Genomic DNA, 20446 nt, shown 5'->3' on the forward strand with positions numbered 1-20446 from the left:
CTGCCGTCTGTGCTTACATGAAATTGAACTTTATGTAGACATTTATGTGTAAAAAAAAAAAGCAGCGTTCACGGCAGGTCTTCGGCTTTATTCAAGCACTACAGAGAGAGGGAGGTGTTGTTAACATATGGATTTGATAATGCCGAGCTATCACACAGACTCCACCTCTCTCACACACACACGCTGAACAGCAAATATTGAATGGTAAGAGGCATTTCTTGCAAGTGCACATGACCTTGTTGGAACATTTCTGAAAGACTTTCCTTACTGTCGTAATTACTTGAAGGCTGATGTGGATCACTTCTGTTAAGTCTGGCTTTTAGGTTCATCACAGCGTGCTGTTGAGATTAATGAGCAGAGTGAGGTATTTCTAGACCGCACTTTAACAGCCAACTATGTATGTGCGTGCATACTCCAGCTCACGCCGTATGAATGCAATCATACATCAGCTCTACCGGCTTTCCTTTATCTGCCCTAAAAGCAGCATTCCATGTTTTTTTTTCTCTCCCCCTCCTGTGGTTGTCTCCTTGTAAAGTGGCGGTTTCATCACCTCACTGGCACCTTGTACTCAGTCTGGCCTAAGCCACTGACAGCACACTGTGATGACAGGTGGCAGAGAGGGCCACTTTGCTCTTCAGATCATCCAAAGCCCAGAACTACAGAGTGCCACTTGAAGCAGGCTCTGGTGCTGCAGAGTGTGATACAGCGTGGCTCAGCAGCTGTTTCAGGCAAGCTGTGAGTGGATGTGCAAGGCAGGGCTCCTGCTGAAGTAACCGAGACGGACACAGCACTCGCTGTTGTCCAGCATCGCGCACAAACACACACAATCTTGTGCATGCGCGTAATCGCAGACAGGCTCTTTGGTTCCCCCCCCTGGGGAACGAGCCTCCAAGCTCTTTTGTGTAAAAGGGATGAGATCATCGTGGGGCATACCATGAGGGGATAGAGTAAGGGGTTCCACCTAAATAGAGAAATCTCTGTTTTTTTTTTCTGTCCCTTTCTCTGCATTTCTCTAGCCAACTTGAGTTTCCCTCTGCCCTCAGGGGTTGTTGAGGTCCCTTTGGCATGTTTGCAAGTGAGTTAAGACCAGTGTCCCCCACAAACTCCTTTGTAGTGCAGGAAAATCCAGTATTTTAATGAATGGCTTAGAGTACTGTTAGTGAGCTGATTTGAAATGTTGTATTACAAGATACGGATTCCTTTTTTTATTTTACATTTTGGGGTATTCACTGCACCTTGTCTGGTCCCATAATATCTGTATAGGTGCCCTCCCTGTCCCCTCCCTATTGATCACAGTTGCTTGAAAGTTCTGATTATATTACAAACAAGCCCTACTGAGGGATGACAATGCAGTTGTTGTCACTGCAAATCCAACTAAGACAGGAAGCTGTGCTCCAGGAGTTGTTGATTTGGCTTTTTCAGGGGTTATTGATTTAAAAAAAAAATGGTGGTTATGAATGCTGAAAAGGCACAAATTGTCTTTCCATCAAAATAGTTTGCATCCTCCTCCTTTTTTTTTTTTTTTTTTTTTTTTTTTTTTAAATATTTGGTGGATATGATGGGATAATCAGTTTATCTAGATCTTTAACTCTCAGTGAGAGTATTGCTATAAATTGATCATTTTTGGTCGGAGGTTTTTTTGTCTTTGTCACGGTTCTCTGAGTGAAAACCAGACAAAGAGCGTGTCACACGATCATCAGGCCTCACTAGTAACAGAGGAACAGGTTTTCAAATGGAAAGGGAGGGGCAGGGCACTACCTTTTTAGAGGCATGGTCTCAAATTACAACACAAGACTTCAGTGTAGTGAAAATGTAATGGAACAGTTTGTCTGCCAGTTTGACCCTTGAACCATAAGCACTGTAAGATTTTCTTCAGATTAACAGGTATTTTTTTCACCCCATCCCTCTCATGTTGCTTGCCATTAAAAGAGCAGACAACCCCGGATGCAGCTTTCACCTCTGTTTATGAATACTTTAAAGCTTTTAGCTCTAATTTCTTGTCAACACCGGCGTTTAAGACGAGTACATAGTTTTATTTGCTCGCCAGACGATAAAGGTAGCAATAAAATTTGCTTTGCTGCTATTGTCTTTCATGTATGTCTAAAACTAAAACTAGGCTTTTTTCAGAAGTCTCCGAGTCTGCCTTTACAGAGAGCATGGCAGCAAAGCTGAATGTACCCTTGAAAGATCAATTTCCTCAGCCAGAGTAACACTAGTCGCAGCTCAGGGTCGTGCAGCCTGGTATTGTTGGGCCTCGGTTGCTATGGCAGCGGCATGTATTATAAGCTGTCGAGAAGAGATATTTGTATGGTTGTGGGGCGTGTGGTGAATGCACGTGGGACTCTCTAGGGCTTCATGCTTTAAAGTATTGTACCCGCCACTGTGGGCGCACCTGATGACATCAGGGGATGTTTGGCCCTGCGAAAAAAGAAGATAAGCAATGTCAGTGCCGTTGGTGGATGTGACCTGATTGTGCTCCACAGTGACAGATATCAGTAGCTGTATGAGCTATTCAGTGGCTAACCTACCCTCTTTAGTGCACACAATCAATGTAGTATAAACTATCACAGATTAATCCCAGTTCTAATAGCAACCTGGTAACAGCAAATAACGTGTTCCTTCAATGACCCATTTTCTGAAAACAGGAAATGATATGCGGTGGTTTCTCTGTGGTGGATGTCATTGATCATGGCTCAAAATGACAACAAGTATTTACGTCAACCTGCATTAACTTCTGTTAACTTATTAGAAATAATATTAATGCAGCACAACAGTGAAACCTAGGTAATATGATAACCGCAGTTCAGTTTTATTTACACAGTGCCAAATCACGGCAGCAGGTGCCTCAAGGTGCTTTATATTGTAAGGAAAGAGCCTACAAAAATACAAATATGACCTGAACATCCACTTGTTGACAGTAGGAAGGGAAAAACCCCGGTTTAACAGTAAGGACTCTCTAGAAGGGTTTAAAGAAGGGCGGACAAAAAACACTGAGTGGAAGAGAGCCAGAGATGAATAATAACTAATGATTAAATGCAGAGGGTTGTGTAAATACATAGAGAGTGCATCATGGGAAGCCTCATGCAGCCTAGGCTTATTGTAGTGTAACTAAGGGAGAGTTCAGGGTCACCTGATGCAGTCACAACTTTATGCTTTATCAAAAAGGAACGTTTTAAGCCCAGTCTTGAAAGTAGAGAGGGTGTCTGGCTCCTGGATCCAAACTGGGTGCTGGTTCCAGAGTAGAGGGGTGCTCATTTGGGATGATATGTTACTATGAGTTCTTTAAGATAAGATTACGCTTGATTATTCCTGATTAAGGATGTTGGATTTAACAGGGAGCCAATGAAGAGAAGCCAGTTTGGTCGAAACATGCTCTCCCTTTCTAGTCCCTGTCAGTGCTCTCGCTGCAGCATTTGTTTAATTCAGTACTGAATTTATTTTTTTTGAAAAAAGGGGGGCTAATTGCATGAAAGCAAAATGTCATACCAAGTGTCATGAATGGCACGCCAGCCTCGATGTTGTATTTTAGCATTTTTTGTGAAGTGCTTCACTGGTTTAGTGAAAATTCACAGGGAAGCAAAACCCCTAAGTGGTAATCTATGCCAATTATCTTAGGAAGCTGTATGACTCACAGCCTTGATATTTTTCATGCCAGCATGACTGTTTTACAGGAGATGGCATGCAGAGGTTAAACTGTGCATGATATCCAGCAAAGCCGACTCTTACAAGTCAAGAAAAGGAACCTAAAGTCCTTTCCTGCTGATCACTTTCTTCTAAATACAAGAAAACGAGGCACTGTTGAGTAGTTGCTGTTACATGACTGGTCCACAGCCTGAACTACTGTAACAATGAAGGCAGTCGATGAAAATTACATTTCATTTGCCTCACTGTATCTCATTAGGGATATATTCAGGTAGTCAAACCTACCCAACTCCCTCCTTGTATTGTATCCAGCTATAATCAATATTTTTATCTTATGGCTCAAATGATCATAACATAAAAGGTTTTGCTCAAAGTAACTGCAGTTCCCTTTAGCATAAGTACACGAGGGCTTACACTGTGTCTACACTGGGAGCTTTGAACTTTGCTTTTATTTCATTTTCACCGCTCACTCTTTTGGCCACTGCCACTCTTTGTTGCTTTCTTGCTGGCATAGCCCCTTTAATGGGAAATAAATGTGTATGCGTGTGTCCCTCTTGCTCCTACGCCACCACAGCTCAACTAAGTGTTTAGCCTAGCTTGACTCCTCTGGGAGCATTGACGTGTACTCTTATTTGAGCCAAGTTCTAACATAAAAAGAGCTGAAGTGAAACTGAGTATTGAAAATAACGAAAAGTGTCCGTGGAGCTGCTGTCTGTATTTTTGGTGCCGTGAACTCAGTTTTTCCGGTCAACTTGTCAACCAATCAGCATACGGCCGACACACTCGAACAATGTGCAGTTGAGATTTGGAGGCAGCACGTTTCCATTGGTTGAAAACCTCTCTTCGTAGGCAAATACGCACTTGCAGCACCATAAATTAAGTATAATGGCTTTTTCATGGTTTTATGGTTTTTTGAGGTTTCATATTTGTCTGCTGTCACCAGGGAGCCGTTGCTGGTCTATCAATCAGCCAGAGAAAAGAGCCAAGTTACAAGATACAAAGAGCTGAAATGACTCTGACTGTTCTTCATGTCTGTGCTTTTCATGCTGTCTTTGATGGTTTTTCACGCTTCTGCAGTTTGTTAACTCCACAGTCACTTCCTTTATTGTTTCAGCCAATCAGCGTTTGACCTGCACACGAGTATCTTCCACATTAAGCTGTGGTCTGTTGTGGTTTGTGTAGCATATACCCATGGAAACAGATACAAATGTGGTACTATAAAGCCAACATAACGTGTGGTGACAAAGAGAAATTTTGGGAGAAAGTAGTGTGAACTTAAATTAGGTGAATAATTTTTATACTTTTATTTTTTCCTTTTTATGTATTTTTACACCTTTTTGCTTAATGATATTAGGAAACATTGGCACTGTACTGTCTGCACCTCACAATTACTGCCTTTGTCCTCTCCACCACTGCCACCACCACCATTATCACTACCACCACTACTATCTTGACTTTGTTTTTAGTATATTTTTCAATTAATTACTTACACAAATGTTTCTTTCAGTGTGGTTAAAATATTCTAGCAGACCACCTAAGAATGTATGTTTTTGCGAGTGTTTGTCCTGTCTTCCTCCCCTCACCCCCAACTGCTCGTGACAGATGGCTCTTCCTCCTGAGCGTAATTCTGCTGGAGGTTTCTTCCTGTTAAAAGGGAGTTTTTCTTTCCCACTGTCGCCAAAGCACTTGCTCTTGTTGGGGGTTTCTCTGTTTTCTTTGTATTAATGTAGGGTCTTTGTTTTGGAGGTAAGTTGGCATTAGCTGATAAATTGAAACTCATTTGTTTTCTGGCTCCACAATATCAGACTCCAAACTCCTAAGATGTATTTTATAAACTAATATGTGCACCGCTGACTATATCCATCTTTTACATACAGTCTATGGGTTTAGCATATTGTAATTGTAAATTAAAATAAACGTTAAATTTCAGTTACTGGCTTAGAAGCTGATGGTCAGTTCATGTTTGTGGACTAAACTTTTGAAACAACTGCTCATTTGTAACAGACTCCCTGGACCATTTTCCATGTCAAGTGTTTTGGCTGTAAAGAGGCACTTATTTACCCACAAACACAGAAAGCCCATCCAGTCAATGTTTAAACCACCAGAGAACATTTATTGGCCACTTTGGTGAGAGCACATTTAACAGTGTGGTTTGTTGCTGTGCAAATATGGAGAAAACGGCATTTTGCTTTTAAACAGGTTTTTGACAAGTGAGATGTAGCCATGGATACTGTGCAGTAAATCTTTTCAGAGCAATAAGTCTTAACTCTGCCTCTGCAATGATGTTGTCACATAATAGTAGTGATATGTAGACACAAAAATAAACAAGTATCGGGGACATGACTAAACGTAGAGCAAATAAACACACGGCCATGAGTACAGAGATAAATAGACGTTATTGACTGAAGTGAGTAAACCCGGTCAGATAGATCTCGATAGATCGCGGATCCCTCCTGCCTCTTACCTCCTGTCCTCATTAATGCACTTTTTTATTGCGTTTTCTGTTGGTGGTAAAAGTAGAAATCATTCCGCCACACGACATTAACCTTTACTGGTTTCGCTGCTTAAATGGCTGTGTTGACGCATTGCACTCGGCTCTTTTTACTGGAGCGTTTTCCCAGCATTGTAATGAAAAGGAGGCCATATCCTGGGAAGATGTCCAGTTTTAACTGTTGAAAGTTACCTGGACCGTAGAGCTGGCAGTCTTCTCGAAACAAATCAATTTTGGCACATTCTCATAGGCAGCAAGCCAAGTTTGAGCCCAGAAAGTGGCACTGCATGAATTCTTCGTTTCAATGAGTCATGTCCTGTGTGACAATAATGAAACATAACTTGAAATGTCTGTGACACAGATTATACCGTGGTTGTCCCAGAATGTATGCTGTCAGTGGTTGAGAATCTAGAAAGGATTTGAAACTGTGTGGAAAGTGTGTTTGGTGCGTTTGCCTCACTGTAGCTGAATATTTCCTCCCAGGTAGGCCGATCTACCACACCTTGAACTGCAGCCTCCTGCACACAAACGTAGCCTCACGTGTATTCTTTTTGATTTTTACCTCTCCCAACTTTCAGATTGCCTGCATTGTTGCTTCATGATAATACCGTGGCATTATTGCAGTGCGTTATCATGTCGACCGGTAAAAATAGAAACAAGAAGACTACAAAGAACTGCATTAAGCTGTGTCATAAAGTTCAGGGCTGTCTGTGGCTGTACAAAGTGGCTTCTTTTTCTGTCCTGCTGCAGATGCTGACTCACCAGTGGAAAAACCGAACTTCCTGAGTTGGTCCTAAAAGCTCTTTGAAGAGGGCATAGACGCGCTTGCCTTAAGACTCTAATGTGGAACCTTTTCCCTTTTTAAACACCCCAAAATGACTGGTTTTATATATTTCTTCACTTGCCTACTTACATTATGCTTCCAAAAATGTAAAGACCAGGAGAAATACATAATTATATTTAATGTACCGCTCTGTTTTATTTGTAGTTTCCTGCCGAGTATAACATTATGACAATAATCAACATGCTAGTAAAGAGAACAGTGGCAGGCTGACCCACTATTGATTTTAACTCATAATGTTGTCTGTGGTGGCTTTATGGGTCGTCGTTGGCTTATATGATCTTCAGGAATTACTCAAACTAACGTCATTTGTGGCTCGCTCATTAGAATGAAATAGCAATAAATGACTGAGTTACTTCAGATAGATCATCACTGGCAGTGATGAAGACATCCCATGATCCCATGCTACTTAATTATGGCTTCAAGCTGCATCTTCAATAAGTGATTTGATTGTGAAAACCCTTGTGGGAGAAATTATAAAAAGTAACTAAGTCACCTTCTCCTTGTTCGCTCTGTTTCTTAACTGTTTAAGTGGCAGATTTGAGATGCATATTTACCTCACTATCTACTGAGGGACCACCTGTTATAAACTGAACAGGAAACAAACTCTTTAGTTTTAGCCGCAGAACCATCCTGCGGATGAACCATCGCTCTCTGCATTTTTAACCATACAGCAGTGTGTGACTGTGTTGCGTCTTGGTCTGTAACTGATTACTAAGTCCCTGACAGTGAACTTTATACTTGGCATTGTGACTCAAAGGTTTACTGGGAAAGCATAAACTTCTATTAGAAGTTCTCCTTGAAAACATGCAATACACGATGCCTAAAGGCGCATTATACCAGTGCCAGCCCAGTTTGAGACCATATTTCAGCAGTTTTGTAGACTTGGATGTCTGCTTGATTTACACTCTCAGTGGCATTTCTGAGCATTCCTCCAGCCTCGGCCGCTCTGCCTTGGCTCGTCGCAGCCACCAGAGCTTTAACTCTCTCGACTTGTTTGGAGCATTGCGGTGATATACAGTGACAAGGGTGTTTGGGAATGCCAGCAGATCCAGTCCCCTCGTTAAATCTTGCGTTTCCCTAGTGTGTGTGCGCTCCGGTGGGGTGCGACAGTCTTAAAGGATCCTTTCATTGCATTGACCACAGTATTTATTTTCTGGGGAATGCATGTGAAACCCATCCTACTGTGTCAAAGTCAAATGTTCTTCTGGCTAAGACGTACTTTCTGCTGCAGTTATAGTTGCAGACCTGCAGATCTTTGATGTACGTGACCCACATTAAGGATGTCATTTTACCTTGTGTGCCACATGCGGCCCACTTTGATCTTCAATCTGGCCTTTCTGTCAGTTTAAAGAAGTTTAACTACAGATTTAATCTCTGACATGTCTTTAATGTAAGATAACGAAGTGCAGTTTCAACAACACATCTCGCTTTTTCTAGGAAAATAAATAAATATGTTAGTGTAACATGGTAGACTAATGTGCCTGTGTTAATTCAGCTCCATATTATTGTGTGAAGTTGCACTGGGTTGGGAGTGGTTTTGTGTGTGTGTGTCACATTTTTGGTGAGCCAATGGCTGGAATGGGGTTGGACTAATTAGAGGCAGGTGTACTTGATCGCACTGATACACTGGTCTACTTATAGCCCACACTACAAACACTGCTGTGTCGTTTTGTCTCTCTGTGCAGGTATCTAATGTGATGAAATCAGATATGTTTGGGATGGATGGATGGATTTTGTGCTATGAATTCTATAGTGAAAGTGTCGTTTTGTCTCTCTGTGCAGGCCAGGGCCTATTATATGCCACAGCCTAAAGGTAGCAGAGTTGCAGAGGCTGGAGTGACCACTGACTATATGCTTGCAGGGTGGTGGGTCTCCAAGGACAACTTCTAACCCTGTTACAGGCAACACGTGGAGTGCAACTGGCCGTGTGGCATAGCTGGCTCTGGCCTTGGGACTGTGTGTTTTTTATATAATTCATAAATGGGACACTGGACTGTTTTATCTTTTATCTCTTGATATATTTTTTTTGTCAATAAATTATCTTTTAGAATTTTATTGACTGTCATCTTTTTGCCCACGACAGAGACGGTTGGTCAGACCTAGAATCTTTCTTTGGGTGTGTTACAACTGGCGTTGCCGACAGGATCTGGCTACCATAATCTGTAGTGGGCAAAAGCAAGATGACTGATCAGAGTGAATCACAGTCTGGCCCAAATAGAGAAGCACCAGTTTCTAGTGCAGGGTTTAGGCCCTTTGGTATGATCCCTATGTTTAATATGGTCACAACTAAATTTAGAGGGAAGGATTCAGATATTAGTCTAGGTGAATGGAAAAGTAATTTGCAGACAACATTTTCTTTGCAAGGAGTTCCTGTAGATTTTAGAGCAGAATTAACACTCTGTTGCTTGGAAGGCAAGGCTAAAAGAGAGATTTTAATTCTAGCACCAGAGAAGCGTAATTCACCTGAGCTAAATTTTAATGAGTTAGATAAGTTGTATGGGGATAAAACAACTGCTTCGGTCCTGCGCTCTCAGTTCTTCAACGCTCGCCAAGAAACACATGAAGACATCAGTTCATTTGCACTGAGATTACTAGAACATTTTCTCAGGTTAAAGAGGAAGGACCCTAGAGGTATGAATGACGAAGATATTCTTCTCAGAGATCATCTGGTTGAAGGCTTGAGAGACACTGCCCTTAGAGGTGAATTCAGAACAAATTCTAATGAATGATCAGTTGACTTTTGCAGAAATTAAAGCAGAACTAATCCTGAGGGAACACGTTTATGGTGAAATGGTTGATCCAGTCCAGTGTTTTGCTGCCAAAGGTGAAAGATACAAGACCTGTAATGCTAAGGATATGGAACAGATCAAATCAGAGTTGTGGGAGGACATGAACAAGCAAATGACCACACAATTCAATAATTTATCACAGACTTTGATCAAAGAAATCCGATCAGAACTTCATCAAGCTACACAAAAGACTTTGGACAGTCATACTGTTTAATTTAAAAGATATGTATTCATGTAAAATATTTATGCACATATAGTTAAATAGCCCATACATAAGATATAAAATGTTAAATGGAATAAAAACAACACTATGGACAGTGTGTTCGCCACCATCTGAATGGCCCTGAGGGGGTCTACAATGTCTTTCAGCTTATCTCGCCTGAGAACCCAATCTGGTGCAAACTTTGGTGCAGCGTGGGATTTTCGAGGCGCCACTGGAACGAAGAAGCTCCCGTTGATCGACGCGCTCATCTTCTGCTTCATGATTGCTCTTTCTGTGTCCATCTTGTGTTTACGAGCAGTGAGGCAGTAAATACTGTGGATCCTATCCAAGACCTTGGGTAGCTTTTTGACCTCCTCAGTGCGTTGCTTGTCCTGCAAGCATATAGCCAGTGGTCACTCCAGCCTCTGCAACTCTGCTACCTTTAGGCTGTGGCATATAATAGGCCCTGGCCTGCACAGAGAGACAAAACGACACTTTCACTATAGAATTCATAGCACAAAATCCATCCATCCCAAACATATCTGATTTCATCACATTACATACCTGCACAGAGAGACAAAACGACACAGCAGTGTTTGTAGTGTGGGCTATAAGTAGACCAGTGTATCAGTGCAATCAAGTACACCTGCCTCTAATTAGTCCAACCCCATTCCAGCCATTGGCTCACCAAAAATGTGACACACACACACAAAACCACTCCCAACCCAGTGCAACTTCACACAATAATATGGAGCTGAATTAACACAGGCACATTAGTCTACCATGTTACATTAGCATGCCTCTTTGGGATAAATTGTAATAATTGTATGTGTAAAATTGTGAAAATGCTCTGTTAGCTCATTGCACAGACTCTCCTGTAATTGTAAAACTTTTTTTTTTTTTTTGAAAGCTGACAGAATATGTCCCGTTTTACTTTGAACCTAAAATCATAAATCATACATTTCTACAGTAGATGGTGAAAAAACAGGAAATTTTCTGTCATTTATTTGTTTATCTGTTGCTTCACTACATAAATGGAGGTCTGTACCACTGGTTAAAAATCCAAAATGTATCCCCTCCTTCACATTTTCCAGAGCCACCCAGTTGGACTGGATTAGAGTCTTTTGCAGGCTAATTCTGTTTGACACCCATGTGCTTTGTAAGAACATTTAAATACAGTATAGCATAGAAGGCTACAAGAAGCTTTGCTGTATATGAGGTTGAAATCAAAAATGTAAATTTTTTGTTCTTTCTTCTCAGGTACATCCAGCCATGATTGAGGACAAGGGTCACCGCGTGACCGACTACTTTGTGGTGGCCGGGCTGACCGACAAGTCCACGCCCCTGGAGCAGGACCTGTCGGAGACTAAATCCACCGGGCCCAAAGCACCCATCACTGAGTTGGCCGTCATTAACAAGTCAGCAGGGGAAACAGTGCCTGAAGGCTTCACTTGTATCGAGAGCACCCACAGCGGCCAGCCAGCCAACCTTAATCATGGCAGTCTCAAGAGCCCCGAGCTCTTCCTCTGCTACAAGAGAGGACGGGGTAAACCTCCGCTGATTGACATCGGGTGAGTCAGCCATTTATTTACAGTATGCTGGTGTTTGTAATCACAAATGCCCATTTGCCTGCAGGAGGAGGAGACCATTATAAGTGGGGTTATTTAGCAATTTTAGAACTAGGTTTAACTGATGAATAGCACGAGAGAAAAAAAATCCTACATCATTTTAAACTCATGTGTTTAAAATGATGTAATCGGTACACAAGTTCTCCTGTAAGCTGTAAATTCAGACAGATGAAATATGTATGGTTCATCCAGCCAAGTATATAAAAATGAAGAATGAGATTTATTTTTTTATCCACTTTGTTGTGAATCTTTAGGTTCATCCTACTGCTCTGATTTCTTGCTGTGTTATTGTGATTAAGGCAGGTTAGAGAAGTGAGCTTGTGTGGAAGAGAAACAAGCTGATCAATTACACCTGCTACAAATTGCTGTCATTGCTGTGCAGATTGCTAGCTGACATGCTGGCAGTTGATCATACGCAGAAAGCAGCCCTGTGGTGAAAAATCTGATCAATCAGCTAAGTGGATCGTTAGTGTGCCGGTGCTGTCACGTCATCATTCAGAATTTCACATGAAAAAACGTTTTCAGCAGCGTCATTTGATGACTGTCACTGTCAAAAACCCCTTTTTTGTTTTTTGGGGGGGGGGGGTTCCCCCCTGCCAATCAAAACCTGCCACTGTTAGGTTTGTCAGTTTGTGTTTTATACCTGACAAAACATTACTGCAGACATTCAGGAAGTAGGCGAGTTAGCTGTTTATTCACTCTCCCCTATTTTGTGACAAAGTTCCCCCTCTCCGCCACGCCTCTTGGCTCGTATCTGACAATAGAAATTTCCCTGCTTCCTACTATTATGTTTTAAAAGGGAACTCCAATATATTTCACTTCACGCAGCGAGGTATGCCCTAAGCCTTACTAGCGTCACAGGAAGCCGAACTTTTAATCTACATCTCATCAGCAGCAGCATTTTATCCTGTTACCTGAGTGAAGGAGCAGTATCTCATGCAGTAATGCATCTTTCAGAACAGTGATGCAACCTCTTAAGGCATTCACGTTCTTCACACACCTGAGCTTTGTCTAAAGCCTGTTTTTTTTGGGGGGGGTTTTGTTTTGTTTTGTTTTTTTCCTCCTGCTAACAAACTGGAGATTCCAGTTACAACTGCCAGCATTCTCCTGCTCCCTCTCTGGAAGATTCCCCTCCTCTCTGCAAAATCAAGACTGGATTAAATAAAAAAACGTCGATCTGGTGCCTCAGACTTTATTTCCATTCTGTAAGGAATCTACTAATGTGATTTCCTCCTCCTAGGTATCGCTTTATAGCCGTGACTCCCTGCACACACAGAAGATTGTATGCAAAGTCATATTTCCTCCATGAGATTGTGCAATCCCCCTCAGCATGCAAATAGGAAAAAAAATAGAAGTAAACTTGTAAAGCTGCTTTGTACTTTCATCATCAGTTGAGACACTTATGCCTCTGATGAGGCTGAATAACAGCATGGTCTTCTTGCGGGTTACTGTTAACAAATATTTAGACTCCTAATGTAAAATTTGTGAATTTAATACAAAAGCTGTTTGAGAAGATGCTTGCTTTTACTCCACCTTCCGCTTGTCCAGTGAATAAATGTAAATCTAGTGAAGCGTAAATCATTTATCGCTCCTTCTGTTGTCCAACATTCCCAGCCCGGGGCTCCAGAGCATGACTGCTTACCGTGCCCATTAAGACCCTGTTTTTGTTGCCTAAATGAGAATTTTGCTGGCAACTGTCCTCCCGGCCTCTTTTGATTTGTCCTGCACTCTTTTCAGAATAAATGGAGTGTTTCAGGACTATTATATCTGCAACGGCTGGCTCTACCCGTGGATCAAAAAGTGTGTTTTTAGTCCTAGTTTGTAGAGGGTAGGAGTCAAAGCTTTTGGCCTCCCACATGGCATTGTCCAGATGGAAAGGGAGGACATGGAGCATGCTGCTACAGAAGCCCTGCAGTCATGCAAAAAATAAAAAAATCCAACACAGTGGGGCAGTGATTGCTTTCCAGACTGCAGCTCTTGGCTGTGTGAAATTCAACGTGGGAGCGAGCAGGTTGCAGAGACAGGTAGCGCACAGAACGTTTTAGCTGTAACATCTAAAGGGTTTAATCTGTTGTGAGCTGGATACGAAAACCACTTTACTGTCTGGGATGTGAATGAGTCAGCTACTAAGTCTGAATCACATCACTCACTGAAGACAGACTTACCGAGGCTTTAAAGAGAAACCAGAGCTTTCAGAATAAAGTAAGCAGTGCTGACCACACACTGATCCTCTCTGTAAAACAGGAGAACCAGAGATTATTCTTACCACAGAGCCACAGTTTAACCCCTTTATTTAGTGTCTCGCTGGCATACACTTTGTTTCCCATGGGAAGGATGCTTTCATATAGTAGCAGTGCGGTGCTTATGCTTTGTCAGATTTGTGCGCCTGAAGAAATTGTAGTTTCTTGCATTTTAACTACGTAATTGCACTGAAGCAAAGCTGCGTGGAGTTTACAGAAATCAGTCCTTCTGTTTTTTTTCTGTAAGCATGTTTCTGACAGCTTACGAGACTCAAAGCTACAGTTACTAGTATAAAACCCTTAGATCAGATAACTCCGCCTGCAGTTCCTGCTCATTTTAGCACCTTTCTGATTATTATTTGGGGTTTACAGCTTGCACGGTTACTGTTTAGGTTGATCAGATTTTAAAAAGCAAACACCTGACTCAGTAGCTGCTCCACACAGCAGAGCATTTAGCAATTAAAGAGGCAGATATCGGTGTAGCCCTAAAGAGGAGGAAGGAAAATGACTCTTTGATTGCTAATGTTTGTTTTTCCATTGTGGAAATATGTTTCCCAAGACTGTGAGCATGTGATGTGTTAATATTTAGTGTGCAGTTTGTGGTGGTAACAGAGTGTCCAGATTAACCGTCTACGCAGTTTAGAGAATAATGTGATGTTGTAAGGTGACTTTATATCATGCAGATGGAGATTGAAATCAGGCATGTTGTTCTAGGTCTTCTTATGAGCAGCACAGGATTCAAGTAATAGTAAATGTGTTTGTTTTTTTTAAGACGTGGGTAACTTTTCTGTTAGATTGTAGGTTTCTGTCAACTTCAGTCTTCTCTTTTTTGGGTTTAGCTGCTGTTTATTTCTTATCTATGAAATAATTTAGTTGTTTATCTCTTTTATATCAAATATGTCCTCTTATCAGTTTCGGCGCTGCTCTGTTTGTCACTGTTTTCTATTGTCTGCGTCCAATCAGGAAATAAAAGTTGGTACACGGAAGATGGAAATAGCTAGTAGGCATAGACGTAAGACACCTGGGAATTTATCCTGTCAATAATTACTTTGGAGGATTCTGTGGAAACCTTCACTTCAGACTGTTAAGATCATTACTTGGAAAATTTACTGCTAGGAAAATATAACCAACCAGAGAGAGATGCTATTTTTTTTCCTTTGGTTTTGCAGGGGGGCAAAGCTGTATTAGCACCCATAGTGTCCCTGCATTCTCTTATTTATGATCTTCTTATCCTTCTATGGTTGTGTAAGTTGTATTTATTTATCACATTGATTGGGAACAGTTCCCCGATTCTTTTCATTGAGTTCCATGTCTGTACCTCACATACCAGTGTGGTGGTGCTCTGCTACTTATGAGATGAAGTTGGTGGTGAGTTTAGCCTCTAACTGTGAATGTAAAACTATGTACTGGTCCTCAGTGAGGACAAAAAGTGAATATGCACGAAGACCAAACGTGGCTACAATATGTGTAAAGTGAACTTTAACAGATTAAAGTTGCAGTTTGATTTTGGCAATATTGGATTTGATGGAGAAAAAAAAAAGTAAATAAATAAATATTCAGATGTATTAAACAAAGTAACATTTTTACTTACTCTTTGTCTTTCAGGGTGCTCTATGAAGGTAAGGAGCGTCTCATCCAGGGGTGTGAGGTCATCCAGGCAACACCATACGGACGCTGCGCGAATGTCAACAACAGCTCTGCAACCTCGCAGCGCATCTTCATCACCTTCCGCCGAGCACCACCCGTCCAGCCGCAGAATTCGCTGGCCGTGACGGACATTTGCGTCATCGTCACCAGCAAAGGCGAGACGCCGCCGCACACCTTCTGCAAAGTGGACAAGAACCTCAACTGCGGCATGGTGCGTCTGAATTTAGTTTCTTAGCTCTCTTTCAGTAGCATCATTCATGAAAGTTCAAATGCATAATAAGAGTGTGATCGGTCTTTCAGTGGGGCTCCAGCGTGTTCCTGTGTTACAAGAAGTCTGTGTCCGCGTCAAATTCCATCAGTTACAAAGCCGGTGAGTAAAAGTGATCAGTTTCAAAATGCCATCTTCAGCTGCTATCTGTTTCCTGCAGCTGCTGAACAGTGGTTACTGCTGTCACGTTGTTGTGTCCGTCTTCGTGTAATTCAGTTTTTAGTCTTTGATTCATCTGATTTCACCTCACTATCTCTCTCTTTTTTTTTTTTTTTTTTTTTTTTTTTTAAATGATTTGCTCATGTGGTGTTAAAGCTGTTTACAAGAGCAGGTAGTTAATATATATAACTGAAACAATGTTTTGCCTTAGTTAAAACTGTACTGTAATATTATGCAAAACGTAAAAGGTTGACAGTAATAGTAAATACAATATATCAGTAAATCACTTTGATCATTGTGTTATTGACACAATGATGTGTTATTATTGTGTTATAGTTAGATAATAGTGTTTTAAACAGTAGAAGCAAGCAGAGTGTGTGTGAATGAGAGAGGCACATGTAACCGTTGGTTACACGTGGACTAGTTTAAATACCTGGGTCAGCCATCCAAAGCAACAGACTGTGCACAGGTGAGGTGTGTGAGAGTGCAGGCAGGGTGGAGATGGGTGGTGATGCGTGTCAGAGGTGAACTGTGATGGAAGGATTGCAACAAGAGTGAAAGGGAATGTTTACAGGACAGTAGTGAGACCTGCTCTCGTGTATAGTTTAAGGACAGCGGCACTGACAAAAGGATAGGAGGCCGAGCTGGAGGTGGCAAAGCTGAAGATGCTAATACTTTCATTGACCAGGATGGACAAGATTAGAAACGAGTGTATCGGAGGGACAGTTCAGGTTGAGCAGTCTGGAGACAAACTTGGAGAGCGAGGCTGAGATGGTTTGGACCTGTGCAGAGGAGGGACAGCAGGGACACTAGATATACTGGACAAACAGTGTCCAGGCAGGAGGAAAAGGGGAGGATGTTTTGCAGTCATGAGTCTTTCCAAAATGTGCATTTATGTTAAACACTGATAACAAAACTGCAGCAGCGAGACGTGTTGGGGCATTGTGTGTCGTCACAATGGCCACTGCTTACGTGTTTAGGTCACCTTCAGCGTGTATCGCTGATCTTTGGGTGACATTTTCACTGACTGAAAGCTTCCGCAGTAGTTTGGCCTTCTGAGCGCTGCGTTGCGTAACGTCATCAGGGTTAACATGTGCACACACACACAAACATACACGCCCTGTGGAAACATGCAGGCTGGCTTTATCTTCTGGCCGGCCTTTTTCCTGTGAAGTGGCTGTTTATTCATCTCGGACAACTGCACTTCCTGCCACGCCCTTTGGTGCGTCTGCTGTGCACGCACGCACGTGTGTGCATCCATGCATGCTCAGAAGAATGTGTGTGTTTTTTCATAGTGACAGACATCAAGTTGAGCTTCTTATTTCCTCAAAATGAATTATACAGGCTGCTGACTGTAAGAGCATCAGAGTTGCAAAATATTGATCTCCCTTTTCTTAAAGGTCAGAGTTTAATCCCTGCAGGGAGACTGGGATTAAAGGCCTGCCTGGAAGTTTGAAGACCTATTCAAACTATTCAATAAACTTAAACGTTACCATGTGTCTTGCTTTGAACAACCACATTGTTTCATCATGTGATTTTTATTTATTTGTTTGTGTGTTATTCTGTGCTCCAGGTCTAATCTTTCGTTACCCAGAAGAGGACTATGAGTCTTTCCCTCTGTCAGAGTCTGTACCTCTGTTCTGTTTGCCCATGGGTGCCAACATCGAGTGCTGGGCACCGAACACTCGTGACCCTCTGCCTGTCTTTTCTACATTTGTCTTAACCATCTCCTCTGGTGAAAAGGTAAGACATAGCTACCAAAGGAAGATTTAAATTTAAGTGTTTAAAACTCTCCGCCGAGCCAAAATGTTTCAAACACTTTAACGTCCACCTCTTGTTGCCAGGTGTATGGCTCAGCCATCCAGTTTTACGAGCCATATCCAGCAGATCTGTTGAGCGAGAAGCAGAAGATCCAGCTGGGCCTTCTCACCACGGTGGAGAAGAAGATGATCCCCAACCGGCCTGTGAACACCAATAAATGCATCTGTCTGCTCTCCCGCTGGCCCTTCTTTGAGTGCTTCCGCAAGTTCCTGATGTTCATCTACAAGTTCTCCGTCTCAGGCCCGCACCCACTGCCTATTGAAAAGTAGGAAACTACTTGGCAGCTGTGGAAACTTTCAAAATCATTCATTGGCCACTTTAATGCCAACCTTCTAAAAGGAAACATCTAACATGAGTTTTATTATTTCCTTCAACAGGCACATCTCGCACTTCATGCACAATGTCTCATTTCCTTCCCCACAAAGACCCAGAATCTTGGTCCAGGTCAGAGTTTTTCTCTCTTGCTGTCGGTCAAAATAGATCAGAGTTTCCACATGTGCAGTACTCAGGGAACATTTGTTGTGATATTTTTGTATTTTTCTGTCACTGATGTTATTTAATGTCCTCTGCAGCTCTCTGTAAACGACACTTTGATCCTCTCCCAGCCTGTGTGTACACCCTTACCGCTCAGGTACCTTTGCCTACTCAATAAATGCATAACAAAGTCATTTCTCTACAAAAAAAACATGTTCAGCTAATTCCTGCATCGTTGTCTTTTTTTAAAGCCTTTTTCTGCTGCTACTTCTGCCATTTTCCAACTGATATGAGTAATTCAGCTACTTTATTTTCCTTTTTGTAGTTCTGGACGCTGCCTTATGCAACCTTGAAACCTCATAAAAATTGTCATTGACGGGCTTTTGTTAAAGCTAGCACCGGCTGCTATTGATATTCAAAGTAATGTGTGCGGCAGTCTCTACAATAGAGATTTAAAGGAGACAGAATTACTGCACAAAAGGCAGTCACTTTTAAGTTGTGGTTATGAAGGCTTTTAAAATGATTGGTTTGTTAGATTATGAAAAAAAGCATCTGAAAACAGAGCGCTTTAGCAAGCTGAAGCAGTAAAGCAGGCAGCGAGATTGTTAAACAATACATTTTATGTTGATGGTGTTATTTTGACTCTGTGCCTGTATTTCTGCCTTTTCCTTGTTTCCCATTTGATTAATTCCGGTTACATTTGGTTACAGACCCAGCAATGAACTCTTCTGTTTCCAAATTCTTTTCCCTTTATTTTTCCCTCTCCTTTTCTTTCTGCTGTGCTTTCCGTTCCCTGTCCGAACTCATCACTTCATTCCTCTCCTCTCTTCTCTCCCTCCGTGCCAGCGGGGCAGACTATGGCACTCTGCTGATGAATCTGGGCTCGGAGAACTGCGCCACACTGCTGCACTTTGTCCTGCTGGAGAGCAAGATCCTGCTGCACTCGCTCCGACCCGCCGTGCTCACCGGAGTGGCCGAGGCTGTGGTGGCTGTGAGTAGGCTCCAACATGCACTCTCATATTGTCATACTCAAATGTATTCAAATATACTCAAATAGATATAATTTATTTGCTGGATTGGATTTTAGCAAAGCTTTTCCTGCTTAGTCTGATTACAGTTTTAGATTAGTTTTAATGTCTTTTATTTATGGCCAAAATTCGGATTTTGTTCATTTCTCAGTGTCGACAATTATAATGGCTGAAAACGGGGTGAGAGAAAACAAAAACAAACAAGAGACGAGAGAAACACCCTTCAGCTGCATTATCAGTATTGACGTCGCCTAGTTTGTCCACCAGAGGGCACTCTGAAACGTCCCTGTTTGCAGCACTTTTTTTAAATGTCACAAAACAAAAGAACCAGCTGATCCGAGCATAGTCAGGCAGAGTGTAAATGAGTAAATAAACATCCACAAAAAATGTCAATGAAATCTATTTATTTTCATTGTGTCTGAAAGAAAATAACATCATTGTTTTTGAGTCCATTTAGCTCATATTTGCCTGCAGTGTTTCATTGCCTTTGCTGTCAGTATGGAAAGAAATGAATCATCAGCTTGACCTAGTGCTGACATGCAAAGCGACCACACAGCCACTGTTTCTGCTCATAAATACAGAATATGTCCTGTAAGTGCCTGGGCTGTTTTGAAAATCAATCTAATATTAACCATGTGATTAAAATGAAAAACATACACATTAAAAGTCAAGAAAACAACATTATGACTGCAGGCTGTGGTGTCTCAGTTGTGCAGTTGTTTAACTTTTCAATCTGCACATGCGAAACATTGACACTTGCATTTCCTTGACTTATCTGAACTTTTTAGATAAGAAACATATGGTTAGCACTATAAAGTGTTGCACAATAACATCTCATTAAGGAACACAGCAACAAAAATATATTTGCAAAAGGATTAAATGAATAACACGCTGCAGATGCACTGTTTAACTCCACTGTGTTTGGATAACCCAACACTTTCCTTTAAAGTGACATAAGTAGTAGTCACTATTGTCGAGTCAACATTCATCAGAACTGCAGAGAAGAAAACTGTCTGCTTACTTAAATAAAAACACTAATTAAGAGCTTACAGAATGCACAGCTTGTTATTTAGGCACTCGATGCTCAGACAAGCCTTACATGTACAAGCAGATGGAGAGAGAGATACAGCACAGTGACATAAGCTACATTTAGTAAATGATATATGCTGTATATGTAACAGTATCAGTAATTAGTCAAAGACAGCTCAAATGG

The 20446-nt window shown here is 41.6% G+C and overlaps 1 protein-coding gene across 5 annotated transcripts in view; it reads left to right on the plus strand.

The window, feature by feature from the left end:
- dennd4c (DENN/MADD domain containing 4C) overlaps positions 1-20446 on the plus strand; it is a 38859-nt gene that overhangs the window by 4692 nt on the left and 13721 nt on the right. For 2 of the 5 annotated variants that reach the window (XM_026161734.1, XM_026161738.1), the window contains exons 1-9: positions 10995-11127; positions 11229-11539; positions 15442-15694; positions 15784-15853; positions 17484-17653; positions 17755-17996; positions 18109-18175; positions 18304-18362; positions 19052-19196. In XM_026161734.1, coding sequence (XP_026017519.1) covers positions 11119-11127; positions 11229-11539; positions 15442-15694; positions 15784-15853; positions 17484-17653; positions 17755-17996; positions 18109-18175; positions 18304-18362; positions 19052-19196 — 1326 coding nt within the window. In that variant the 5' untranslated portion in view covers positions 10995-11118. Of the gene's footprint in view, positions 1-10772; positions 10794-10994; positions 11128-11228; positions 11540-15441; positions 15695-15783; positions 15854-17483; positions 17654-17754; positions 17997-18108; positions 18176-18303; positions 18363-19051; positions 19197-20446 lie in introns of those variants that run through there. The other 3 variants (XM_026161735.1, XM_026161736.1, XM_026161737.1) reach the window with 2 other exon arrangements.

This window comes from Astatotilapia calliptera, chromosome 3 (assembly GCF_900246225.1).
Source record: "Astatotilapia calliptera chromosome 3, fAstCal1.2, whole genome shotgun sequence".
Lineage (NCBI taxonomy): Eukaryota > Metazoa > Chordata > Actinopteri > Cichliformes > Cichlidae > Astatotilapia > Astatotilapia calliptera.